The sequence below is a fragment of the Nipponia nippon genome, unplaced genomic scaffold (genome assembly GCF_047370975.1).
Source record: "Nipponia nippon isolate SJK-2023a ecotype South Korea unplaced genomic scaffold, ASM4737097v1 scaffold_23, whole genome shotgun sequence".
Taxonomy (NCBI): domain Eukaryota; kingdom Metazoa; phylum Chordata; class Aves; order Pelecaniformes; family Threskiornithidae; genus Nipponia; species Nipponia nippon.
The window spans coordinates 3,140,207-3,166,329 of NW_028262340.1; the positions used below are offsets into that span (position 1 = coordinate 3,140,207).

Sequence of the window (26,123 nt, forward strand, 5' to 3'; positions counted from 1 at the left end):
TCCCCGCAGCCAACGGCTCTTGCAGAGCTGCAGGGACACAACCCCCAGCAGCCTGCACTGAAATTTAAGCAATTTCACCCCCTCAATTTTTACCTTCTACTTTTTTTCCCACTTTTCCCTTTACACCAGGCTCTCTCCCTCTTCCCGCCGCATCCCCCTCTTTCTTTTTCTATACCTATACCTATTACACCCCCATCCAGTTCTTTATCTCTAATAAGTCTCTGTTATTTTCTCAAATCACCTGCCTTTCACTAATGCCAAAAATCCTTTTTCTTTCTTAACAGACAAAATAGATTATCTCATCTCGCCACTCTCCTCCCCGTCCGTCCAGCCCGGAGCGGTCAGACGCCCGACACGGTGCCGTGCCCGGATGTAATGGGGCTATTAGATGAGTTATCACAGCCTGAAAGGATGAAATAACTTCTGTGTCTTCATCCAAATAAACCTTCCTATTCCTGTTCAATGCAACGAATGAACAAGTGTTCCCAGAGAAAATAGCCAGGAAAATGTTAGAAGAAGCTGTTATTTAAGACCCGACCCCTTGCCAGCCTGCCTCCTGGTGTGTGCTCAAAGGGTGCTGGGGATTCTCCGCGGGGAACTGGGAAGCCCAAGGATCAGTGCCCAACACCCAGAGCTGAATCCTCGCCCAGGCGCTGCTCCGACAGCATTTTTTTGAGCGCTCGGTGGCACAGCCTCACAGATGCCCGACGCGTGGTGTGATGACCACATGCATCCAGAAAACTGTGCTTTTTTCACCCCAGGCACTGATTGCAAGGAGAAACGTTGCTCTCCATCTCAGAAGGAGCTTTCTCAAGCTACCCCTGCCTGTCCCATGGGCTGCATGCAATCTCCCCAAATTTGCAGGCGGAACGGCTGGCAGGGCCCACGGCAGCATCCCAGCCGGTGCGGGAGATGCTCCGGAGCCAGCGAGGCACCCATAAACCCCGGGCCAGCCCCACAGGGCAGCACTGCCCTGGCCAGCTCGGACTGACCTCCCTGTGCCCACAAATTCCCCCAGCAGGATTTTAAAGGGATTTTGTTAGAGTGATGCAAAAACCCCAGGTCCTCCCTCCTGGGCTGGCAGGGAACGGTCCGAGGCAGCGGCTCCGCTTCAAAACGTAAAATCCCAACGCTGTTATTAGGGCTAAGCTCGTTCCCTCTCTGCCACCCCACCAAAACCTCCCGTTTCTGTCCTTCACGGGGTGTGACAGCCATGGGGACTCAGCAGGGACCGGCACCGTCCCTGTCACCTCCAGGCACACCGCGATGCTCCAGGGGCTGCATCCAGGGACCCCGTGCCGCAGCCGCTCCCCAGCCACTGCGCTGCCGCCCGGGTGGGCTTAGCCCCAATGTCTCCTCCATGCCACCCTTTTTTGGGCTTATTTATCTCACTTTGGGGTTTTTTTTAATCTCTTTTTTTCATGCCTGGAAAGACCTCCATGATGGTGAGGGTGAAGTGGGGGAATAGCTCTGTGCTTCCCTGCGGTCCCAAACCCAGCATCCGCCGGCGTTGTCGTGCAAAACAGGTAAAAATCCCGTTATTGGGGACACGAGGGGCAGAATCGGTCCCTTGCCCTCTTCCAGAGCTGTCCAGGAGCATCCCATTTGCTCGTGGGATTTTTACAAACCACTTTTAACCCAAAAATATTCCAGAGCACCACGCACTGTCCATCTGTCCCTCCGCTCAGCACTTAACCCAGACCAGATACAATCCCAGCTGCATGGATTTGCCCACCCCTAAACCTTGCAATAAAATGACTTTGATCCAAAAAAAAAAGAATAAAGGCATTAAAATCAAGCGGATCTACAACAAAACTCTGTGCTGTCTCCTCCGCTGTTGCCTTGGGGTGGATTTTTTAAGGGAGGAGGGGATGTAAATCAGCCGGGGCGGTTTGGGTCTCTGATCACATCCAAAATCGCAAAAGCGGTTTATTTTCAGACCTGGGGTTTGGATATTGCTCAAATTTCTCATCATCGTCTCTCGGTGCTGACGGGCTGGAGCCTGAGCACGGAGACGGGTGTGCAACCAGCCTTCCCCGATCATTTAAAATCCAACTGAAAGGAAAGGAGGGAACAATATTGGTTCCTGCATTGATTTATTATTATTTTAAATTTGGTTTTACAGCCTGTTTGGTTTTATTTCACTCAATTTTATGTATGGGGGAAGAGTCAGCTCGCCTCCCTCTTCTTTGTCCTTCTCTGAGCATCGGCAGCTCCGGCTTGGTGATTTTCCAAACCCCGTCGGAGAAAGGACGCGCTTGGCAGTTTCCAACAAAAAGAGCTCGTCGGGCATTTGAGCAGAACAGGAACAAACAAAACCAACCAGCTTTTGAACTGGCAAAACCCAGAGATCGATCAATTCTTTTCCCAAATAAGACGGTTCCCGCTCACAGTTCCCTGCAGTGTTGGAAATGCTCCGGGTCTGCAGCCAACGGGAGCAGAATGGGGACGCACTGGGACCGTGGGCGGGGGGGAGGACAAAAGAAAAGCTAAAATACAGTTTAAAAAGGTTAAAAGATGCTGATTTGATGCCTTTCTTCACCTGGGCATCTTTTCAAGATGTTTCAAGAGATCTTCCCTGCCAAGCCAGCCAGGGGTGATGCCTTTGGGCACCGTTGCGGCAACACGGGTCCCAAAAGCAGCATCTCACCCCTGGCCCTCCTCCGCCCGGCTGGATGACGCCCCGCGGGCATCGCACCTCGGTTCTGCATCAGCCCCCCGACACCAATCCTGCACTGCCCCAAGCTGGAAAGATGCCTAAACAGGATGATTTTTGCATTAATCACCACTGAGAGTCCCGGGATGGACCAACTCTGTTGCACAACCCAAATATGAGCGGCACGGGAAAAAGCAGTCATAGGAAAAGCAACAGCAGGGCCCACGCAAGGACGATGTCCCGAGGTCACGCTGCTCGCAGGCAGAGCTAGCGGGCAGCAACACAGCTGGAGCCTCTCAGCATCTCCCTCTCCTTCCTTATTTATGGCTCGGGATGAAGCCTCCTTGTTCATCTCATTGGCAGAGGATCAGAACTCAGCAGTTCTCCGTTAGCCGCCGAACGGTGCGCTTCTTTCCATATTTTTTTTTATTATCTGACAATGAAACAATTTAAAGGGGGATAAAATTTGGAGGGGCAAGAAGCAGCCATCAGTGTGCTTAAAAAAAATAAAGCTTCCTTGGGCATCCAGTCGCATCTGCCCCAAGCCAGGAGCATCGGGCATAAATTTTTAGGTGAAGGATTCAATAGAGTCGATGGGTTTGTCCAGCAGCATCTGGGGTGTTAAATGAGGGATTCAGGGATAAGCTGAGGATTATGTAAAGGAGCCTTTAAGCACAAGGTATTTTTCATTCGAAGATTCAGGCACATCTAAGAAAAAGGCGATGGAGGCAGAGCGATGGGACTCTGCCAGTGCTGCTGGGTTTGGGGTGAAGGGGGCTCGAAATGGGAAAATAACAGCCGAGCTGTTCCTAAACCTTATAAAAAGCAGGTGGTGGGGACGGGTCCAGCCCCAGGACCTGCGACGGACGCCAGAGGACGGGACAGCGGCTGCAGCGAGCGGGCGAACAGAGGGAGAAGGGGCTGGTGGAGACGGGGGCTCCATGCTCGGTGGGACGGTGCAGCCCATCGACCGCCTTCCCCCACGGGTGTTGCGGAGCATCCTTTTCTCTGCCTGAAAAAGGGAATTATTTTGCGGATTGTTTTACAAAACCTTGTCCTCTTGGTGCATCCCAGCCCTGGGATCCCAGCCCGGCATCCCGACCCAAAACACCTGCGAGGGTGTGGGGTCTCCTGGAAATCCAGCAGTGCTCGGACCACATCTGGCTGCCGTGGGAAGGCCACCGAGATGCAACACCCAGCACCCCCCAAAGGAACCCCCCTTCACGCCAGGGTCTCCAGCCTCAGCTTTCTTAATTATTCCTAAGCGAAGCAGACACACCTTCAATTTCTCCACCAAAAAGGGAAAAGGCAATAGATTATTATTTTCCTTAATTAAAAAGCGTGTCGATCTTGTAAGCTGTTAATTAATAATTCCACATTAACTTGATTAAGTGCTAGGCAGCGCAGTGCACAGGAGGCTCCCGGGGTCGGGCTGAACGTGCTGGGCTCAACTCGTCCTTGTAAACCAGGGGCTAAATTCTCTGTCCTCAACAGGTCTTGAGGTTTTAGGGATAAAATCACAGCAAATGTCACCCCTGGTGTCACCCTGGTGTCACCCAGCACTTGCTCCCACCCATCCCCGCATCCCCCCAGGCTCTGGGCCAGGGGGTCCCCATCTCTGCAAGAATAAACCCACCTCACCGGCAGCACTTTTGCTTTCCAGCCATGAACAAGTAGGAATTAGTCAAATTAATCAATGGCTGTGACAAATCATAGCTCATTAACAATAACAGGGTTTTAAGGCAGAGGGAAGCAGAGAGCATCGCTCCTTCCCCGGCCGGAGCTCCCACCACAGCGCCGGGTGCTCAGGAACCGTCTCCTCTTCCTCCTCTCCCCACCCACTCCTAAACCCTCAATTGCAAAGTGGATTTTCATGCATCTCTCCTAAAAAAAATACAATTTCAGGAGATGAAGTAGTCATTAATCACCAGGAAATTGTGCTTGTTACAGGAGAAACATTAACAAAATAATCATAAATTGTCTGCCAGCCCTGATTTGCAAATGCATACATTTCTAAGGCTATGGAAAGGCATCTCATTTTGCTGGTGTAATTAGTTATTAACCCTTCGCCACGCGGTGCAGAGCGTGGGCACCCGCGTCTCCCAGCGTGCAGGCTCGCCTGCATCGCGAGCATCCTCCGCCGTGCCCGAAGCCGCTCATGCAGCTGCCCCACCGTAAAAAATCTGGAGCAGCCTGAGCACCCTCGGAAAGCTGCAGTTTTTAAGGCTATTAAAATCCTATTATTTTATTGCTGTGATTGGATTAAAGCACTGATTTAATGCGGCCAGCCATGCTGGAGATGACTGCACACCCCGCTCAGCCTCCTGAGGACCGTGCCTCCCCAGTGGTAAAGATGCTGCCAGGCCATGGATGTGCTCAGGATCCCACCAGACCAAGGAGATGGGAAGAGCCTGGTTTGCCCTCTGTGGCTCTGCTGTCACTCGCTGGCTCCACGCAGCGCCGTCACCAGTGGCATGGGGTTGCCCTGAGCCCTTTCAAACTCACTGCATGGATGGGGCATCCCCGGAGCTGCAAGAGCAGGGAGCAAACCCAGCCTCACGCGCTGATTCAGGCTGAGTAAAAGAGGGGGTGCTGCCAATTAGAGCAAGAAAATGTGGTTTGAAATCCATGGGGTCATCGAGTTCCTCTCTGCATCCAACGGCTGCGACCGCCCTGACATCGGGAGGCCAGGTCCCCGGCGCCGGTGTGGGGTTTCACCCTGGCAGCATCCATGTAAGGGGCTGGAAGCCAACTCCGGCAGCCCAAGGGCTGGCAATCCATCCTGACTTTGCTCGCCCCAGCACTCCTATCTGCCTGGGTTTTGATGCCGTATTGAATTTAATACGATGGAAATGGATATACTGAATTAATCGCCATCCCATGACGGAGGTGGCCCAGGGAGGCAGGGAGATGCAATGCCATGTGTCAGGGTCTGGCCGACCTCCTCCCACAGTGGATTCAGCTCGAAGGAGGGTGAATATCGCCCCGGTCCCCCCCTGTCCCTCCATCCAGCTCCTCGAGTCGTCCCACCCTGCTGGGAGAGAGCAACCAGCGTCACGAGCGGTGCCAGTGCTCTGCGGCACACAGGTGCCATCAGCTCGGCGAGCGCAGGGTGTTTGTGGGTGCATTTGTCAGCACCGATCAGCAAACCCCGCGGGTGCCTGAAGATTTGTACACCCACTCCTGTTACAAGCGACACCGAAATGTCTCGTAAGAGAAGACATCGGTGAGAAAAGTTCTTTTTCTCTTTGCTCCCCTCGTCTGTTGGCAGAGCCTTCGGCAGGGACGCGCCGAGCCGAGCCCTCCCTCGTCCCCGAAAGCAGCTGCAAATCCAACCCCAGAAGAGCAGGGAGGCAGAAAAGTCCTCAGCAGCACCTTTGAAGAGGATTTTTTTTCCAAAACTGCACTTTTCCTTCATCTCGAACCTTCTGCTCACATGAATTCACACCCCCAAAAAAGTGTTTTCCTTTTTTTCCTTAAAAAACCAATGTGAAATAGCAAGGAAGTTGATTATGATCTTTCATTTCAGATCACTACAGCCTTAGAGATGGGTTATTTGAGCCTAGAGGGACCCTCCCCAGCAGGACCCGGGCTGATTTCGGGTGCCCACCCGGGCCCATGCGCACCGTGACAGTGGGACAGGGACACTTTGGGGACAAGCTGCTGGCAGGAGATCTGCTGGGCGTGAGCCAAGTAACTTCTCACTTGGATATCGTTTGATTGCAAAGCAATTTTGCAGGAATAAAATATCAGGAGCTTGAAAATGGGACTGGAGGAGTGGGAAGGGAAGGAGGATGGGTTTACTGGTGATGCTGATGGCCATCGAAACCCAGCTACCATATGGCAGGGAAGGAAGCCTGACCCTCCCAGGCCTGCAAACATCAAAGTCTCCGGGAGGTGCAGGATCCAGCCGCAGGGTCAGTCAGTTTGCAGGTGACACCCAGTCGGGCGGGAGCGTTGACCTGCTGGAGGGCAGGGAGGCTCTGCAGAGGGCTCTGGCCAGGCTGGAGCCATGGGCCCAGGCACTGGGTGAGGGTCAGCAAGGCTCAGTGCTGGGTCCTGCACTTGGGGCACAACAACCCCAGGCACCGCTGCAGGCGTGGGGAGGAGCGGCTGGGAGCTGCCCGGCGGGAAAGGGCCTGGGGGTGCTGGTCAACAGCCGCTGAACACGAGCCAGCAGTGTGCTCAGGTGGCCAAGAGGGCCAATGGCATCCTGGCTTGTATCAGGAATAGTGTGGCCAGCAGGAGCAGGGCAGGGATCGTTCCCCTGTGCTCAGCACTGGTGAGGCCGCCCCTCGAATGCTGTGCTCAGCGCTGGGCCCCTCACCCCACGAAGGCCATGGAGGGGCTGGACCGTGGCCAGAGCAGGGCAGCGAGGCTGGGGCAGGGGCTGGAGCCCAAGGCTGGGGAGGAGCGGCTGGGGGAGCTGGGGGGGCTCAGCCTGGAGAAGAGGAGGCTGAGGGGAGCCCTCATCGCTCTCTGCAACTGCCTGAAAGGAGGCTGGAGCCGGGGGGGGTCGGTCTCTTCTCCCCAGTAACAAGCGATGGGATGAGAGGGAACGGCCTCAAGCTGCGCCAGGGCAGGTTTGGGTTGGATATTAGGAAAAACTTCTTCACCCAAAGGGCTGTCAGGCCCTGGCCCAGGCTGCCCAGGGCAGGGGCTGAGTCCCCATCCCTGGAGGGATTTAAAAGCCAGGGAGATGTGGTGCTTGGGGACATAGTTCAGTGGTGGCCTTGGCAGTGCTGGGTGACCGGTTGGACTCGATGATCTTAAAGGTTTTTTCCAACCTGAACGCTGCTATGATCCAGGCCCAGGCCCCCATGGGGGCTCCCAGGCCGCCCCAGGGACCGCAGCACCGGCCCCGCCGCCGGGCTCTCACCTGCGCTGATGCTCTGGGCCACGGCGGAGCAGCAAAGCCCCCGGGCTGGCGAGGGGACCACGTTGAGCAAACCAGGATTTATTGAGCTGCTCCCGACACCCAGTCGGAGAAGTCCAATCTCTACATGAAATTATTTTTAAAATCCACTGTTTATTCTGCCGTGACAGGTCGATCAGTAAGGCAGGCGTCTTCACTTCCCTTTTCTCCCTCTGATCTAATCAGTTTTAATTGGAAGAATAAATGAGACCTTTCCTTCACGATAATTATACAAAACATTGAATTAAATTACTATTAGGAATTTTTTTTCTCACCACTCATGCCAGGCATCTGTTGTTTTAAATACTCATCCAATTCACATTTGCCGTGCAGCTTTCCCTGCCGATCCCAAGCACGTACGTCCCTTCCAGGGTGGCTGGAAGCCATTCATAAATCACCATAAATCACCCTTAATAAAGCAGAGAAAAGGGGCTGTTCTCCCCAAAATGTCTCACCACCCGCACCAAGGCCCAAGGACCCCTTCCCTGGGCTCTGTAGGATGCTCCTGCGCCCGTCAGCGAGGCCTCTGGGCTGGCATTGCTGGGCACAGGGAGCTGGGGCCGCCTTCGCCGCGCTGACACGGACACACATAATATTTTCAGGAACGTTTTGGGATAAATCAGCCCCGAAGGAGGACCCGGGCCCCGGTAATCCCGGGAAACCCCCGGGCCGCCCCGCAGAGACCCCGCCGGCTCATCGCAGGTGTGGCCCAGCCGCCTTAAGGGCGGGCGGGGGGCGGGGCCGACCCGGAGGGGGCGGGGCTGCCCTCGTGACGCCGCTGGTGACCGCGCCGGGCTCAACTGAGCAGTGCCGAGCCCAGCCGAACCGGGCCGAGCGGAGCCGAACGCGGCCGGGCCGAGCCGAGCGGAGCCGAATGCAGCGGGCGGCAGCGCGGGTGCTGCGTGGGGCGCGGAGCGCGGTGCCCCCCGCGCGGGTTCGCTCCTCCACGGCGCGGTCCCCGCCGCGGGGGCTGCTCTATGAGCGGCACGGGGAGCCCGCGGCCGTCGTGCAGTAAGGGGGGGCGTGGCGGGGGGGCAGGGATGGGGCGGGGGGGGGCTGTGCTGGGGTGCGTTGCAGTGGGGGGTGCGGGGGGGGGGGGGGGGCAAAGATAGGGGTGCGTTGCAGGGGGTGCAAGTATGGGGGGGGGGCTGTGCTGGGGGTGCATTGCAGTAGGGGGTGCAGGAATGGGGTGGGAGCAATGGGGGGCATTGCCAGGGGGCGCGGGGGGGCGCTATGCTGGGGTGCATTGCAATAGGGGGTGCAAGTGGGGGCAAAAACAGGGGTGCCTTGCAGGGGGGTGCAAGTATGGGGTGAGGAGGCTACGCTGGGCTTCATTGAAGTAGGGGGTGCAGGTGGGGGGGCTATACCGGGGTGCATTGCAGTAGGGGGTGTGGGTGGGGTCAAAGATAGGGGTGCATTGCAGTAGGGGGTGCAGGTGGGGGGGCTATACCGGGGTGCATTGCAGTAGGGGGTGCAGGTGGGGGTGGGGGGGCTGTGCTGGGGTGCACTGCCATGGGGGGTGCAGGAATGGGGTGGGGACAAAGCTGGGGGTGCATTGCAGGGAGAGGGGGGTACAGGTGTAGGGGCAAGGCTGGGGTGGGGGTGCAGTGGGGGGCATGGGTATGGGGTGGGGGCTCGCAGAGGGGTGCAGTGGGGGGTGGGGGTGCAGTGGGGAGGTGCGGATGAGGTGTGTGGGTCTGGGGGTGCTGGTGGGCTGCTTTGGAGGTGCATTGCAGGGGGGGTCGGGGGTTGCCCACCCCAGGGGCAGCGGGGGGCGGGGATGGGGTGCAGCTCCCTGCAGGACCCCTGGGGCAGGGCCAAGGGTGCTTGGAGGCTCCCAAGCACGCAGGGGGACCCTGGGGGTGCCCCATTTCCCGCATCCCACAGTGTGCCGGGGGCTGCCTCCCCATCCCCCACCCGCCTGCTGCCACCCCTTCAATTTGCCTTAAAACCACGTGTTTTTCCCAGGAAACCCATTCTTGCTTAATTTGGGGTACGATGGGGAGGTCCAAGACCCTCGCTGCGCCCCGGCTTCGTCTTCGGTTGCATCGCATTGATGGGGTTTCTTTTTGAGGCCCCAACGACGGGACCAAGCCGGCGTCGTGAGCGTTTTTTGGGGACGCTCGGCGTCATCGTGGGATTTTCCTTCTGAACTGGTCAAAAAGCCTTTGCAAGAGAGATGTCACATTTTGGTGGATTTTAGGCCTTTTTTTTTCAAGGGAGGAAACCTCGAGGACTTGCTGCTTCGCTTGAACCAGCTCAGGTCACCCCTAGAAATGCAGGAGGTGCCGATGCGTCATCCCGGTGCATCCAGACACCGAACCCCCGGGGTTTTTTGGGGGATGGATGATTGGGTTTCCTTATGACCATTTAATTGTGCAACAGTGCTTGGCACCACTGCCCGCTCCTGAGATTTGCTGCCCTCACCCCGTTGCTTGTGCAAGGCCGGTCTTGTGCTTCATGACTTCTCTTTTTTGCAGATTTCTGGTCTGAGTTCCCGTAATGCTAAAGTGGGGCAGTACACGCCATAAACCCCCCGGCCAGATGAAACGGCGGCTTTTTTGCGCAACCTGCTGAATTTGTTAAGATTAGGGAGCGTTACTTTGCTTGGTGACGTGGGATCTTGTTGGGGAGTTGGCTTTGAGCAGCCTCCATCAAAAATCTGTCCATCTGTCTAATATAAATCCAATTTTTTTAATGTGATGGCAATCTGAGCGGCGGGTTTGTGCCCAAGGTGTTGGCAGAGGGCTGATGCTGTGCAGAGGTGCTGCATGGTATTAACTTTAACCTCAATATTTAACCTCATTTAAGAAAAAGGAACGGATTTCAATCAGTCAGACATGCAGAGGGTGGCAAAATCCAAAATGATTTACTTTGCTGCCTAACAAGGCAGAAAAATACACACGGCATGGAGACCGCATTGCTGGGGAGCGGGAGGCATGGGTGCCCATCGGCAGCGATGCCTCCGAATGGGTCCCTGTGTCTTCTAATGCTGATTTTTTTGTTTATTTTTATTTTTTTTAAACCTTAAACAGGATAGAGACACCATGTTTGCCTGCCAAAGCCTTGCAGTTCGGTTTGAAGCGGGTTTGCAAGGAGCTAACTTCATCCTGCTAATTCTGGCGGGTGGTTTGCACAGCAGCCGCTGTGCTGGATGTTAGACACACACCCAGCTTCATAATTCATAACCTTGCCAAAAACGCAGGGTTTTGAGCAAAATCCACCCAAGTCAGGACTCTTGGTCATACTCAGCAGCTACAGGGCCGTATCCTGCACCTGGCTGATGCCAGGCTCTCCAAGTGAGGTTTTTGGACCCTCCTGGGAGCCTCCCTCCCGTCTCATCATCCTAATGGCTAATTAGGAGAGGAAAATACTTGCAAAAGCCGGAGACCTGCCCCTGAGATGGGTGTGCAGGGACGGGGCAGCCGGCGTGACGGCAGGGGGGGATTTGCATGGTGCAGACGGAGGATTTCAGCGCTTGGGGGTGCTCCCGTATAGCAAGGGTGCTCAGCAGAGGTGCAGGCTGTGGGCTTTCTGTTTGGGTGGCTGCTGCTGAAAGCAGGAGCTGGAGCCTGGTGCCCTCACCCAAAAGCAGTACTGGGGCGTACGCGGGACCTAGAGCCGGGGCTGCAGCCGGCGATGCGAATTCCCATGCATTCTGACATGCGCACGGTGCTGTTTAATTCAAACCTCAAAGTCATCTCCAAATCAGGCGGGCAGCTTGGAGGAGGGAAGGGGGAAACCACTTTGACAGCATAGGCCAAGCCATGGAAAGAAATTCGGTGTTTTGTGCCTAACGACATGCACTTAGCGGGGTGTAATTGCGGCAAATAACCGCTCTTGAAATTGGCTGCCTTCACAGAGCCCCCAGCTCGTTTAAATGTAGTTAAAATTGGCTTCATCTTGCAAACGGGCACGGCTGGATGGGTTCGCCCTGGCTGGGAGATGGGTCAGGCAGGCATCGAGCCCCCGGCTCCTCTTTCCCCTTGGTCTCTGTCACAGTGCTGCTGGATTTTCTGGAGGAGCTTTTCCCTCCCCTTGCAAGACCCAAGGTATCCCAAAAGCTTTATATTGCAGTTCCCCGGGGCCGTGCATGCCAGGAGGATGCGTTTTTGGGAGGGAGATGAGCTAAATTACCCAGCCCTGCTCTTCCCTTGGTGTAAGAGCATCCTCATTGCATTTAAAACAGCCTCATGGCAAAGGGCTTGGGGGCATCAGCCCTCTTGGAGGGGCTTTTTTCTAGGCAGTGAGCATTTAGGGTTTGTTCCTCACCCCGGCTGAGGGTGTGAGGTTTAGGGGTGGATACAGGCATTGCTCCCTGCTGCTCCCAGGGCACAGAGGAGTCTCGATGGGCTCGGCTAAGTTGGACGTCGGATTTCTTTGCTGGAGGAGACCAGGCTACAGCAATATAGATGAGGCGGGGAATACAGTGCTGTTTATTTTAAGTCTAATGTGTTGTGTAGGTGATACAGGCGGCTCTTTCCAGCTTAAACCAAAGTGCAGAAGACGTCAGCCAAGCCTGTATTAATGCACTTTTCCTTTGTCTCTCCCTGTTCAGACTAAAGGACCTCGAGGTGGCCAAGCTGGGGGACTCCGATGTCCACGTCAAGATGTTGGCAGCCCCCATCAATCCTGCTGACATCAATATGATCCAAGGTAACGTGCTGGCTGCATCTTTTTTGTACATTGATCCCTGCGGGATGCTCCCGGCGGGATGTCTCGGAGGGTTTGGAGCTGGCTCCTGGGATGGGGAGGTCTGGGGTATGACGGGCTCCGCAGCTCACCTCCGGCTTCCCGGCAGGGACCTATGCCATCCTCTCCCCGCTGCCGGCCGTGGGAGGGAACGAGGGCGTCGGGGAAGTGCTGGAGGTTGGGCGTCGCGTGGCGGCTCTGAAACCCGGGGACTGGGTCATCCCGGCGACCACTGGACTGGGTGAGTGCGTACCCCGGGAGCCACGGCACCGCTGGATCCTTGCTTGGCGGTGAGGTCCTCCTCTGCATCCCCCCACCTGCAAAGCATCTTCTGAGGGGATTTTTGGGATGCTCGAGCCCGCCAGGAGCGGCCCAGGCATGCACAGAGAGTAAACCCGTGGTCCTGCTCTCGTGCAAACTGATGCTTGGGGAGCTGGTGCGGGGATTTTGGGGGTCCCGGAGCAAAACTGCTCCTCTCCAAAGCACCGTCTTTGCTGGGTGTGGGTAGAGCCACATGCATCTCCCGCTTATAGTGATTACATCTAATCAGATGTGACTTAAAATAAAAAAAAAAGCTCCATTAGAGAATGTTCCGGGCGAGGGAAGCAGCAGTTGGAACCCATTTAGTGCCGTATTAGCCTAATCATAAATATAATGGGCTGGATTGTCTCAGGCAAGAAGCATTGGGATAACCGCTGGAGCTGTACAAAGACCTCTTAATTTCTTACCTGTGTATATCTTGGTATAAGTTTTATTCTTTCTGCCACGTATTTTTATTTTTAATGTATTTTTTTTAAAGCGAGCTCAGTACCTGATCCCCAGCCCCAGCGAGTGATGCTGCTGGCCCTCTGCAGATGCAGGGGGTCCCCAGGGAAGGACGGGGGTCCCCAGAGAAGGGGACACATGCAGTGCAAAACCCGGAGCACTTGCAAGAGGAGCAGTAGCGATGCCATTGCTTATGCTAAACTTGAATTTAGAAATAATCTACTTTTCTATAGCATAGACCCTTTATGGGGCTTCTGTGCCGCTATAAAGCATTGCAGCAATCTGTGCTTCTCTGGAAACAACCGTGTTTTGTCACATCTACTGAGAGCTTCTTTAAAGACCCGGGATAAAGCAGTTAACCTGTGCAAGGTCATGGTTACATCTCATTACAGTTTTCTCCTCAATAGTGCTCTGATGGGAAAGCAGGAGAATTTATTTTCCAACAAATGTCTCTTGTGCTCCTCCAGAATGCCAATGGCCAGAAAAATTGTCCGTCCTGGTTTAGCCTAACAGCTTGTTCCTTGCCTATTTCTTCTTAAAAGGCTTTTTTGCTTAATGGGAGAATGAAAGCAATCCAGTTAAGATCCAAATGTGAGATTTTTAAACATAAAAAAAGGAAATGGATGATAGGGGGTTAAATCAGATATATAGAGGGAGTAAATCTAACTAAATTGGCTTTGAATGCATGGGCTCATCCATAGGGGGGGAGTATTTCCATTAGCTCTGCACACACTCCCTGCGCCCGGGGAGCCCCGCTCCCGTTATCCCTCTGGGAAATGATTAGACTTTGCTGGGTGATAAATCTTGGTGGGCAGCGGGGGATCCAGCCCCTGCCTCTCGCAGTATTTTGGCCGTACCCATACGGGAAAATGTTTCATAATTCATTCTCTGGGATTTAGACCGTGCCTGGCGTGGTGATGCTGCCGCGACCAGTGTTAAGGCTATGGCATGAGTTGAGGTCTCCTAACATTTTCCTTTCCTTGCCCACCTCCCTGCCGCGCTGCCTGCGATGCTGCCGGTGCCCCAGGGACGTGGCGGACGCAGGGGGTGTTCCCCGAGGAGACGCTGTTGAAAGTGCCCAGCGACATCCCGGTGCTGTGCGCCGCCACCCTGAGCGTCAACCCCTGCACGGCGTACCGCATGCTGACTGACTTCGAGACCCTGGCGCCAGGTACGGCTTTGCCGGGTGGAAAGAAATCCGGGTGGATTTGCCAGTCGCTCCTGCAATGAAAATCTGGATATATTTATATCCAGGTGACTCCGTCATCCAGAACGCTGCCAACAGCGGCGTGGGCCAGGCTGTTATCCAGATCGCCAAAGCCTCCGGCATCAAGACCATCAACGTGGTGAGGGACAGGTGAGTCCCCAGGGAGGGGAGAGGGTCTCCTACAGAGCAGGAGCTGCCCTCAGCGTGGGCTGGAGGCTGGCAGGAGGTCAGGCAAGTTTGGGGGCAGGATCTGGTTGTCCTGTCCATCCAACCTGGGATTTTCTCCTGTGGTTCAGCCTGCAACCCGTTTGCTCCTCCAGGGTGTCCTCCAGCCTCTGCCCTGTTGTCCCCAAGCTGCGTCTGAGCAGGAGGGAGGAGAAGGTGGTGCTGCTTTCTGGCTCATTGAGTCCTTTTTTTTTTTTTTTTTTCCCCCTCTCCCCCAGACCTGATCTCTCAAAGCTGGTGGAGAGGCTGATGGCCCTGGGCGCAGACCATGTCGTCACGGAGGAGATGCTGAGAAAGCCAGAGATGAAGGATATATTTAAGGTACCTCAATGCTGATCCCACTGGAGAGACCACGCAGGGCTGTCCCTGTGGTTCAGCGCTGTGGGAAAGGGTGCAGGGATGGTGGGAAGGGCAAATATCTCTCTAGATCAGGATTTAGCCCCAGAAGTTGAGGGCTTTTGCTGCTACCGCAGGGCCAGATCATAGATTTTAGCTCTACGACTCTTAGCTGCTCCCAGGTAAATGTTGAGGTTAAGGCAGTTGCTCCCTCAAGAACCGCGGTCCCATCCTCAAAAGGAGCCCTACAATTTGGGAACCTTCTTAATAAACTCTTGCAGAGCATCCCGAAGCCCCGGCTCGCCCTGAACTGCGTCGGAGGCAAAAGCACTACGGAGATGCTGCGGCATCTACAGTAAGTTTGGCTGGGTGAGGGCTTGGGGACAGCAGCCAGCACCGGAGGGTCCTGCTCCGGAGCCCCCAGAGGACAAGAGGTGGCTGGAGATGTTAGCTGATGTTGGTCATCACTGAAGTTTTGGAGAGGGGAGATGGGTGGAGAAGAACTGGTTTTGGAAAATAGCAGTGACTTAAAGTTAACCCATCATCACTGTGTGTCTCAAACGCTGCTGGTGGCTGGAGGCAGCTCCAGTTATGAAGGTCCAACCAGGTCCTGGCCAGGTATAACTGGTGTATTTAGCTGCAAATTCAGCTAATGGTGGATAGGATCGAGAGGGGAGCTCCAGAAAGTGGGGTCTGAGGGGTAACTGGGGGAGCCCTCGGTGCGAGAACAGCCCCATCGGTGCAGCGGTGGGGTTGGGCACAGCAGAGGGAGAGGTCGCAAGGTCCAAGCTGCATGTTGGGGACCGCATAACCAAACACCCCCTTGCTCTTCCAGGCCCAAAGGGACTGTGGTCACCTATGGGGGGATGGCAAAGCAGCCTGTGATGGTGCCTGTGGTGAGTACTGGGGATGCTCTTGATTTCCCTCGAGGCATGTCCCCTGTGTCCCACTGCAGATGTCCCCATCCCCTCGGCTCCTGCATGGCACTGCAGGAGCTCAGCTCTCCCCTGCCTGCAAATGGAGAGCCTCCAACCTTCTTTTTATTTAACTGATGGGGTCCGTTATGGGACAAGCTGCTTTGCATCCCAGTGCAGGCCTCTTGGGCTTTATTTATGGAGGATTTGGGCTGCTGTGAAATCCCAGTGGGGAAATGGCTCCGCAGATGCTAAGCATCAAACCTGCCCTGACTCCACGCCTCGGAGTCGCATCTCTGCATCCCGCTGTGCCCTGACTCACAAATGAGAGCGCTAATGAAGGAGCGAGGAGCCTCATTGCCACCTTCCACCGCTGTCGCACCGGGAGGGGACGGGTCTCACCTGGGTGCACGGCTCCCTCTCTCCGCAGAGCGTGTTCATCTTCCGGGACTTGCGGCTCCGTGGCTTCTGGATGACCCAGTGGAAGAAGGACCACGCGCAGGGTGAGCCAGATGGGTGCTGAGGGATGGCACCGGTGCGGCGGGTCAGCACGGGAATGGGTGCCAAACCGTCACGCCGGTGCCGTCCTCTTCATTGTTACTTGTGTCGCGAGTGCTGATAGTCCTCAGGGTGGCTGAAAGGCAGGCGCTGGGCGATGCCACCATGCCGGGGGTCCTGCCCCGTCGCGAGCTGGGAGCACATCGCACCCTGGCGTCCCCGGGACCCTGTATGGCGTCAGGCGGGTGTTTCCATGGGCACAGTCGGTTGCTCTGGCACGGCACAGGCGTGGGACATGCAGCAGTGAGAGCTCCCTCCTTCCCCTGCAGACCAGGAGAGCCTGACCAGCATGATGGACACCTTGTGCCAGCTCATCCGCAGGGGACAGCTCACCGCACCGGCCTGCACCGAGGTCCCGCTCCAGGACTACAAGGCAGCACTGGAGGCATCCATGAAGCCCTTCACGTCCTCAAAGCAGATCCTCCTCCTCTGACCCCCTGAGACCTCGGCTCATAGGCAGCAGCGGGCTGAGCCCGGTGCTGCTCCACCACAGCCAGGCTTTCCCTTGCTGTCTGGTCTGCAGACGAGAGATGCTTAGGGAAAAAACCTCCAGATCATTGATATTTTTTTTTTTTTAAACTTCTGGGTGCCTAGTTAAAGTTTTAAAAGCCTCTGCAGCTTTGTATGGATGGCAGCGTGCGTAATTGCTTCTGGAGGGAGGCTGCAATCTCGCTTTAGCTGGGGTGAGTTTGGGTGCAAGAGAAAGCTCAGGGAGCCCGGGGACGGCAGCGCGCTCGGCTCAGGGTGTCAAGAGAGCAGCAGCTCCCCTCGCGCGTGTTTTGGGGGCTGGGGGGTCGGCGCCGCCACCTCCTGCCTGGCTTAGCAGCTGGCAATGTCGTTCTGCTGTTTGCGCTGTCCCTCCGGGTGAATTTTGGCTGCTTTTGGGTGACTTTGCAGGGTTGCACGGGGCTGATCGCTGCCCGTCTCCCAGCCGGCACGGCCCCCCCTGCGCTGCTGCAGCTCTGAGCCACCTCCATGTTCCCCCCTCCAAGGTCAGCAGCCAAGTGTCCCTGGGCTGGGGGCACTCCCCACCTTGAATTGCAGAGAAAAACTCAATTTTTGAATTTTTTTTTTTGTTCTTCTAAATTTTTAAAAGTTTTTCTCTACCCAGCCCATGCAATGCTGGTAGGACAGGGGCAGGGGACACCCATGCAGGCTGGAGGACAAGGGCCCAAAGGGCTTTTCCAGCCCTTGGCGTCACTTCATCTCAAAAATGAGCTCAAACAGCAAAAAAAAAAAAAAAAAAAAAAAAAAAAGAGAAACGCCAAGTTACCAAGTACCAGCCAGCAATGCCACAGCAACGGAGCTGTAAGACACCGTTGTCCCTTCGGGGACAGCTCTGGGGTGGTGGCATTCAAGGTGGGGACAGGACTCACGCAGCAGGTCACAGCCGGACCCGTGTAGGGCAAGGGGGGCTTTTTGCAATACCTGGACTTGAATTCAGTTTTGCTGCTGTTCCTGCTGCCACTACTGATCGTGACAAGAACCTCTTGGAAATCAGTCTAATATATATTTTTTTTTAAGTTGCTACCAATAAATGTTTCCGTGCTCAGTCTGCCGTGCGAGGGTGGGCAGGGGATGCGCGGCATCAAGAATGGGCAAACCCAATGCACCAGGCTCCCTTGCGGCCTGGCCCTTTCCCCGTCCTAAATCCCAGGGATTTTCCATCCTATAAAACTTTAATTACAATAAGCTTTAATTACAAAAGCTTTAATTACAATAAGCAGTTAGCGTCCTGCTAAAACCGGCTGCGGGATGGATGCGGTTTTGGGCAGACAGGGCTGGCTCTGCCATGTTAGCACCTGTTGGGCACCAAAACCAGCATTTCTTGCCCCAAATCTGTGCCCCAAGACAGACAAAGAGACATTTTTCCCCCCAGTTATTGCAATGGGAAGGATGAGGCTCATCCTCAGGGCAACAGGGCAGGGGGACAAGAGCCATGAGTCCCTTCAAAGGCCATTTTGAAGCAACACGCTGTTCATTTTAATTTCAATTTTTGGTCTTAATTACGATATTCAGCAGCGGGGGAGCTGCTGGTGATGTCCCTCAGCGCCGTGGCCAGCAAAGCCCTGGGGCAAGGGGCTGGTGCCTGGGTGGGGGGATGACTCCCCAGCCCTTTGAGGTCCATTGCAAGCGGCAGAGAAACCCTGGGTTATTTATTCCCCCCCAAATTGGTGGCCACTTATGTCCTTTCGCTCGCCCCTGGGTTCAGGGTTGGAAGAGGACTGTTGAATCCTCAGCTGCAAGGGGATGAGATGCTGCAAGTGCAATGCATGCTTTTACCCATCCTTACACCAGTGGCTCCACCAGTAAGGCCAGAGCCACCCCCAGTCTCATCCACGCTCACCAGAAGAGTGAAAATCCCAAAGATGTGCTATAAACCATAAAACCCAGCAGTGGAATAAGGGGGGGAGAAACTCCTTGTGCTCCCGCTTGGGAGCGAGGTTCAGCTCCGCTCAACCCTATTAGACAGCAGAGAATCCACATGGCAGCACTTGCAAAAAAACATCGATTTAAGACAACTTGCCAAGGGATAGGGTGGGATTTCAGATAAAAAACTGGCTGATGGCCGGGCCCAAAGAGTTGTGGTGAATGGAGTTAACTCCAGTTGGTGGCTGGTCACCAGTGGTGGTCCCCAGGGCTCGGTACTGGGGCCGGTTCTGTTTAATATCTTTATCAAAGATCTGGACGAGGGGATCGGGGGCACCCTCAGTCAGTTTGCAGGTGACACCCAGTCGGGCGGGAGCGTTGACCTGCTGGAGGGCAGGGAGGCTCTGCAGAGGGCTCTGGCCAGGCTGGAGCCATGGGCCCAGGCACTGGGTGAGGGTCAACAAGGCCCAGGGCTGGGTCCTGCACTTGGGGCACAACAACCCCAGGCACCGCTGCAGGCGTGGGGAGGAGCGGCTGGGAGCTGCCCGGCGGGAAAGGACCTGGGGGTGCTGGTCAACAGCCGCTGAACACGAGCCAGCAGTGTGCTCAGGTGGCCAAGAGGGCCAACGGCATCCTGGCTTGTATCAGGAATAGTGTGGCCAGCAGGAGCAGGGCAGGGATCGTTCCCCTGTGCTCAGCACTGGTGAGGCCGCCCCTCGAATGCTGTGCTCAGCGCTGGGCCCCTCACCCCACGAAGGCCATGGAGGGGCTGGAGCGTGGCCAGAGCAGGGCAGCGAGGCTGGGGCAGGGGCTGGAGCCCAAGGCTGGGGAGGAGCGGCTGGGGGAGCTGGGGGGGCTCAGCCTGGAGAAGAGGAGGCTGAGGGGAGCCCTCATCGCTCTCTGCAACTGCCTGAAAGGAGGCTGGAGCCGGGGGGGGTCGGTCTCTTCTCCCCAGTAACAAGCGATGGGATGAGAGAAAACGGCCTCAAGTTGCATCAAGGCAGGTTTAGGTTGGATATTAGGAAAAACTTCTTCCCTGAAAGGGCTGTCAGGCATTGGAACAGGCTGCCCAGGGCAGTGGTGGAGTCCCCATCCCTGGGGATATTTAAAAGCCGGGGAGATGCCGTGCTTAGGGCCATGGGTTAGTGGCGGCCTTGGCAGTGCTGGGTTAGTGGTTGGACTTGATGATCTTAAGGGTCTTTTCCAACCTGAAAGACTCCATGACTCTGTGACAATCAGTGCAATAGCTGGACTGTGGCTGAGGGCCTTGCTGGAGAGGGTTGGGGGAAGGAAAGGGCCATCTCGCCATTGCTGTCTGCTATTTAAGAGGTTTCTTTGATTGCACACTCTTGTGAGTAAGAAACTTTCAAGCGTAGGTCCCCCCAGTGTATGTGTATTTATTTATTTGTAAGTCATACGTATGTTCTCCTGTACTAATACATTAGGTACCTTATATGCCATACACAGGCAGTAGAAATTAAAAAAGTAGGTGATAAAGGTGAACAATATTTGAAAACAATTTTTTAAATGTTAATCTGGTAATGGTACAATGCCCCCTTTTTGCTCTTGCTAAAAAAAGATACCATTAATAATACTAACAGTGTTTTATAGTGAGGGCTCTGTGATTGCCTACGCTTCATGAGTTTTGAAACTCTTGGTTTAGCACTTGGTGATCCAGCCACCCGAAGGGCTGGTTCCAAGTCCAGTTTATTTTGATACTGGGATTTAATGGCTGTCACTGCCGAAAAAAATTCCTCACGCAGCTGTGTAGGTGCAAATGGAAGAAGTGCATCGTCGGCTGCGCTTACTAAACCCCGATACTTGTTTTTCAACCCATCCACTGCTTAGGCGAAGGGTTTTCTCGGCTGGTGAATGTCCGTCTTGCCTGGCGTCAGCCCGTTGCGCTTGCAGACTAACTGGGAGGTGTTGCATTTGGGGGTTTTAGCAAACGCTCTCTCCATAGCACGAGTTCCTTTCAAAAAGCAGTTGTTCTCACTCGTCGGTCAAACAGCACCTTCACCTTGAAGGGGCACCTTAAGCGTATTTCTTTTTTGGACGAGATCTGCTGGGTAGCGTACCACTGACAGCAGCTGGTCACCAGCAAGTTTGCAACGCTTGTCTTTTGGTAAAATAAAACTCCTTTAAGTGCCACAGCTCTTTTAAGCCCTTCGCCGCGAGATAAGCAGCAAATCTCCATATGGTACGAGAGATTTTCATGGTTGCTCCCCGCCTCATTGCAACGTATCGTAAAGAAGTCATTTACTGTTGAGAATATTCCATCTCGGTATGAGAATATATAAATCAAATGAAAATAAATAGGAGCCCAAGGATTTCCTTCCCGCATCCCGACGGACTGTCTTGCACGCCCCGCTTTGGAGACCACTGGCTTAGCGAACCGAAGGGAGGAACGATCTGGGTGTCCTCTGCTGGGACCGTGCTGCAAGCCCAGAAGCCTTCAACACCCGGTTCGGTACAAGTGACCTCCCCCTCTCTGGATCAGCGTTTTTAACGTTGATGACTTCATCGGTTACGTTTCCGTCTGTGAACCTTGCTCGAACCAGTGTTCCTGCTTTGATCTGCTTCTCAATGCCTTTGTGCAGACCTGGAAAGCTCTCAGCTGCTATTGAAGATCTCCAGCGTCCGTAACCCAAGCCACCGCTTCAGCAATATGTATTTTAAGGTCATTGGGCCAAGGCATGAGATGAAATACATTTGTCTGCTGCTTCCCGGTGCCGGTTGAAGTGGCTGTTGTCCTCTTCATCTGCGTATGGATGCTTAACTTGGGAGGTGGAATCACGCACTCGGCTCTCTTACCGTGGGACCTGATTTAGGGACACTTTTGGCGATCGGACTGTGCCGTGTAGCGCTGCGTGTTTACTGTGAACCTATGGACTCACGATCTAATTTCTCATGAGCGCTGCAGTGTTTTTGCATACACGGCTGTGAAGGGTGGATCCTCCTCCACCACAGGAGTTACAGGGCTGCTCTCACCAGAACGTGAAATTCCCTGTTCTGTGGAAAGGAAGGGGATCATGAAGGAGCATCTCGTTTAAATGCCTTGGTGAAAGCCTCTTCTCTAAAGGAGGCCTTAGTAAATGCTGATGGGAGAGGTTCTTCCTCCGGTCGGTGCAACGGGTGACTCCTGCAGGACAGATTTATGGCTTTGCCAGCTGCAGTGCTGTAGTTCTCCCCAGCTGTGGTGTCGGATGGGCAGGAGAAGCCCTCGTCTGCTCCCCGCAGCCCCGCTGCCCCTTGCCCCTGCTCTGAGCTGGGGGAGGCAGGGGCATGGACTCCGCAAGAGCCCTGAGGGATTGGTTTGGTTGGAGTGGCCCTGGGTGCTGGCGCAGCTCCTGGAGAAGCCCCAGGTTGGCCTTCTGCTGAGTTTTGCTGAGTGCAGCGCTAGGGCCTGGGGCCTTTGGCTTTCGCAGGCTGGAGCCAAACCCTTCATGTCCCTGCAGGCAACGGCCCGCCCCGGGCGTTGAGACAGTGACCATGAGACTGTAGAGACAGGACAAGAGAACTTGAACAGATTTATTAGTGAGAACAAGAAACAATGGCTTATGACTTATTCCTATCCTAATGTGTTTCTACCTCTATGACGCTTAGGTGCTAGCTAAGACCTCTGCTCTTTCTAGTGCAGCCCCCGCTGGGGTCCAGCCCCGTTGCCGGCCGCTGCGGTATTTGGTCCGCAGGTGCAGGTTGGGCAGTGGCGGTGGGTTGGAGCTTGGCCGTGCGGTGGCCCTGACATGGCAACGGCAGAAGCCGCGGCCAGTGCGGCCATGGCAAACCATGGAGCGCAGAACAGAGGCAGGCCAGCCCCGGGGACCTGCACAGCAGCTCCATTTGTCTGCCCGGAGGGCAGTGCGGGGAGTCCCGTGGCTGGTGGGAAGGGAGTGTTTGGGGCAGGCGGTGAGACACGGGGCGGTGAAGCCGTGGATGGAGCAGGAGGTGCCTCCTGGATGCCAGCGGGGCTGTGGCTGCGGCGCCGTTTTGGCGGGGGTGGACCGGCACCGCCCGTGCGGGCGGTTGTGTCAGCCCGTGGCTCGGTCGGTGCGGAGCTGGTGGTTGCAGATGTCTGGGTGTCGTTCTCCTGCTCCGCAGCTCCTACCGCCGGCTGGGCATGAGGTCGTCGTCTTCTCGCGTGGTCTTCCTTCGGCTGGGCGCCCAGCGGGGATGCAGCCGGGGCTCCCTTTCTGTCACCAGCACTTTGTATAAACATGCGGAGGAGGCCGGGGTAATCTCTCCTAAAAAAGGGGTTGTAGTAGAAGAGCAGCTACAGAAGGCAAAGGAGAGGAGTTAGTTGCCATCATTGCACGGAGGAGAGAGAGATGCGATAACTAAGCATCTGCATCAGCAGAGACAAACGTGGGCATTAAAAAGGACTCTCTGGGGCATTTTGAACCTCAAGTGGAGGCTGAATCAAATGTTCGGATGGGGTTTTGTTAAGTAATAACCGCCCTTGTGTCTTGGGCAATTGGGAGCAGAGAAGCGTAGGGTTTTAAAAAGCCTAAAAACCGATGGAGAAACCCAAATGCCACCAGTTTTCAGGCACATCAGCGTGGAATGGGCATGTTGGGAATAACGTGATGCTGACGTGTATCTTGTCAGCATTAGACAGAGGCCACAAGAAGATTTAAACTTGTGGTGCAGCCAGATGCAGAGCAAGCACAGAAGCAGCACGATCCGATGGGACTATGTTTCCCTTTCACGGATTTGCTCCCATCCCCGTCTCCTACCTTGTAAAGGCTTATTTTATCTGAACGTGAACCTCTCACCCCCGAATGTCCCGAGGGTTCTTTCGCGTGCGGAGGAACCGACGTACCTTGCCCAGAGCAGAACCTGCTGCCGCTGCTGCTTGCAGCTCCTCGATGGAGGCAAATAAGAGCGAATTCCCTTCCATTTTGCAGAAGCCGTGGAGGTTGAGCTGGAGAATGAAGCCTCTCATGGACTCCACTCCAAAGATCGCCAGGGGTCCCCTCCTCCCCAGCACTTCCTCGCTGAAGAGTTTTTCTGCGATGACGACGCAGTTGCCATCGTTGCCCCACCAGATGGACCGGAAGCGATGGCTGCCAGTGATCTCCCAGAGGTTCTCGAGGAAGAGGCGGGCTGAAGCCTGGTTGGTGTTGGCACAGCTCTCCGAGAAACCAAATCGCAGGGTGGGGGCCGGGGATTCATCGGGCAAACCTTGAAGGGCGTTTTCTTCTGCGCGAGGTCTGGTGGCAGCATCCCCAGCGGCTGCCGCCTCACCTCCTGGCTGGCCGGGAGAAGTTGAAGCTGCCCGCCGATCCGGCTCCTCCGGGTTGGAAGCCCCAGATGTCTCTGGTGATGGCGGCTCCATTTTAAGTACTTTTTTCACAGCTTGGCTGCAACTTCCAGCTGTGGCCCTTTCCCCGAGCAGCCGGGCTTGGTCCTGCCGCTCAGCAGAATGAAGGGCCGTGGCGCCGGCTGCCTGGGGAGTTCTGCAACGTCACGGTGACGCCTGTGTTGCATCACGGTGACATCACAGCGCGGCGCCTGTCTCCTGGCAACAGGAAGCGGACGATGGAAGAAATTGCTGGAAAGCCCTGGTTTCTTTTCCTGGAGAGAGCTGTTTTGAGCCAAGACGTGAATCCAAGCGTAGTTGCCTTTGGGCAAATCCTGCTAGGGCAGTGCTGCGTCCCGTTGCCCCTGGGAGCTGGTCCCCAGGGAGGGACGGGGAAGGCTGCAGCGCTGGGCATCAAAGTGCCCCAGACCTGAAGTTCTTCCCTTGGGCCCCTTGCCCCCGTGCAGAAATGCCCATGCCCTCTTCTATGGAATAACCCCCGCTCTGTGATTTCAGGAGCGCTGCTTCTGCTGCGGCTGTCCATGTACCCAGGTGATGCTCTCAGCTGGCAGCAGGCTCTGCGTGCTGCTCCGTAAGATGAAGCATAAGTGAAACACCACCTAAATATATTTTGCAATTGAAATAAACTGGTGCACCAGCTCAGAACAAGGATTTTGGTTATTTCTTGCGCGGCCGTGGTGCAGCACCACGCTGTGCCTCGGGTAATGCCATCCTTCAGTTGAGCATCCCGCAGTTTCAGAGTCAAGGCAATATTTTTTCTTTCCCAGAGGGACTTTTTGAGTATCGCTGGTGGAGAGTGGTAAACGGCTGCTCTGCTCCACGGCTGCCATTTGCTGATGGCGGGGACGAGCCGCAAGCGGCACGTTTACCTCCCCGGAGGGTGACACGGGATGGAAAACACCGATATGTCAAATTACTGCGGCAGGGGGGAGTCTCGCTCCTCCAGCTCAGCTTTTGGGAGTGAAAAGGGGGAATTAAGCATCGTACGTTCATTTTCAGGCGTTTTCTGGGTCTGGGGGGTGAGGAGAAGGGCAGTCGGGCAGGGGCATTCTCAAGGTTGGAGGGGGCTCCTCTACAACTGTGTTTGCTTTTGGAGGAGCAAACCACTTTGAATTTAAAACTCACAGCCCATGTTAGCAGCTAAATTTGCCAGGCCATCCCCTTGTTATCCCCTTGTAACCCCTCACACTCAGACCTCCCTTAGACAAGAGCAAACCAAGAAGCCTACTAGATGTAACCCGCGATAAACTCCTTGCCAGCATCTGCCCTCTGCTCTCCCAGCACTTTTAAACCCCCTAATATTTTGTATTTTCATTATCCCCGCAGCAAAGCCGCCAGCGTTGGAGGCAGGGCAGCATCGCGTGCCCCAATGCTTTCCTGATCGACGAATAAACGGGGGAAAAAAGCAAGAAAAGGATTGTTAAGAGCGCTATTAAGCATGACATAAAGCAGAAAAATTAATGCAAAGCTTTTATCTCCCTTGTTTATTTGACTCGGCAATAAAATCTAACAAGCTTTAGAGAAGCCTCTTTCACAAAATGTTCCCGAGCGCTTACTCCTACACCAGGGCACGAAGGAATAAATAATTAAATTTAACTCTACTTGTCAAACGAGCGGGATCGTGGTTGGAAATCCAGCTGCCGGCATTCCAGATACACGCTCTTCGTTTTTTAGGGGGGTGATGGCGCGTTTTTTTTGGGGGGGTGGTGGCTACTAAGGCTGAAATGTTCCCGAGAGCCTCTGCTGGGGTTTGGTGTGATTTAGGCATCTGATGTGTCGACTGAAACGATAAAAATAAGTCCCCAAAAATGGCATTTAGGGATCTGCAAGAGGAACGCCGCTGTTCGTCAGTGGGGACGGGGCACGGCTGGGTGCGGCCGGGGTGGGGGTGTCCCCAGGGAGGGGGGACCCCCAGCACCCCAGGCTGTGGGGATGGGGGCCCCCATCCCTGCCTGCATCTGGGGAAGGAGGAGCCCATCGGTATGCGTCGTATCGGGGAGGGGGCACCCCACAAGCCCCCGCCGTATAGGGCACCCCATAAGCACCCTGGCACATAGGGGACCCCCACCCTCCCACCGCCGGCGTGTGGGGACGGGGAACCCCCATCATCGCCGTGTGCATGGGGAAGGGGGAGCCCCGCAAGACCGATGGGAAGGCGAACC

The 26,123-nt window shown here is 55.2% G+C and overlaps 2 protein-coding genes across 2 annotated transcripts; one reads left to right on the forward strand and one right to left on the reverse strand.

The window, feature by feature from the left end:
• Positions 1–8,338: 8,338 nt before the first annotated feature.
• On the forward strand, positions 8,339–17,820 carry MECR (mitochondrial trans-2-enoyl-CoA reductase). The gene is made up of 10 exons (XM_087761037.1): positions 8,339–8,582; positions 12,130–12,227; positions 12,373–12,504; positions 14,056–14,199; positions 14,283–14,385; positions 14,679–14,781; positions 15,078–15,151; positions 15,632–15,692; positions 16,141–16,213; positions 16,538–17,820. Exons 1-10 carry the CDS (start codon positions 8,446–8,448, stop codon positions 16,699–16,701), a joined length of 1,089 nt encoding a protein of 362 aa, XP_087617163.1. The 5' UTR covers positions 8,339–8,445; the 3' UTR covers positions 16,702–17,820.
• A 1,726-nt stretch (positions 17,821–19,546) lies between these two features.
• LOC148055360 (uncharacterized) lies at positions 19,547–25,186 on the reverse strand. Its single transcript, XM_087760907.1, has 2 exons — positions 23,461–25,186; positions 19,547–22,911 (listed from the first exon to the last, which is right to left on the reverse strand). The coding sequence occupies exons 1-2, from the start codon at positions 23,974–23,976 to the stop codon at positions 22,270–22,272; spliced, it is 1,158 nt and encodes a 385-aa protein (XP_087617033.1). The 5' UTR covers positions 23,977–25,186; the 3' UTR covers positions 19,547–22,269.
• Positions 25,187–26,123: the final 937 nt, after the last annotated feature.

Coding starts and splice junctions, on each gene's coding strand:
- MECR (XM_087761037.1), top strand. CDS start 8,446: ATGCAGCGGGCGGCAGCGCGGGTGCTGCGTGGGGCGCGGAGCGCGGTG. Junction 12,228..12,372: donor TGACATCAATATGATCCAAG/GTAACGTGCTGG, acceptor GCTTCCCGGCAG/GGACCTATGCCATCCTCTCC. Junction 14,200..14,282: donor CTTCGAGACCCTGGCGCCAG/GTACGGCTTTGC, acceptor ATTTATATCCAG/GTGACTCCGTCATCCAGAAC.
- LOC148055360 (XM_087760907.1), bottom strand. CDS start 23,976: ATGGAGCCGCCATCACCAGAGACATCTGGGGCTTCCAACCCGGAGGAG. Junction 22,912..23,460: donor CAGGTTCTGCTCTGGGCAAG/GTACGTCGGTTC, acceptor TGCCTTCTGTAG/CTGCTCTTCTACTACAACCC.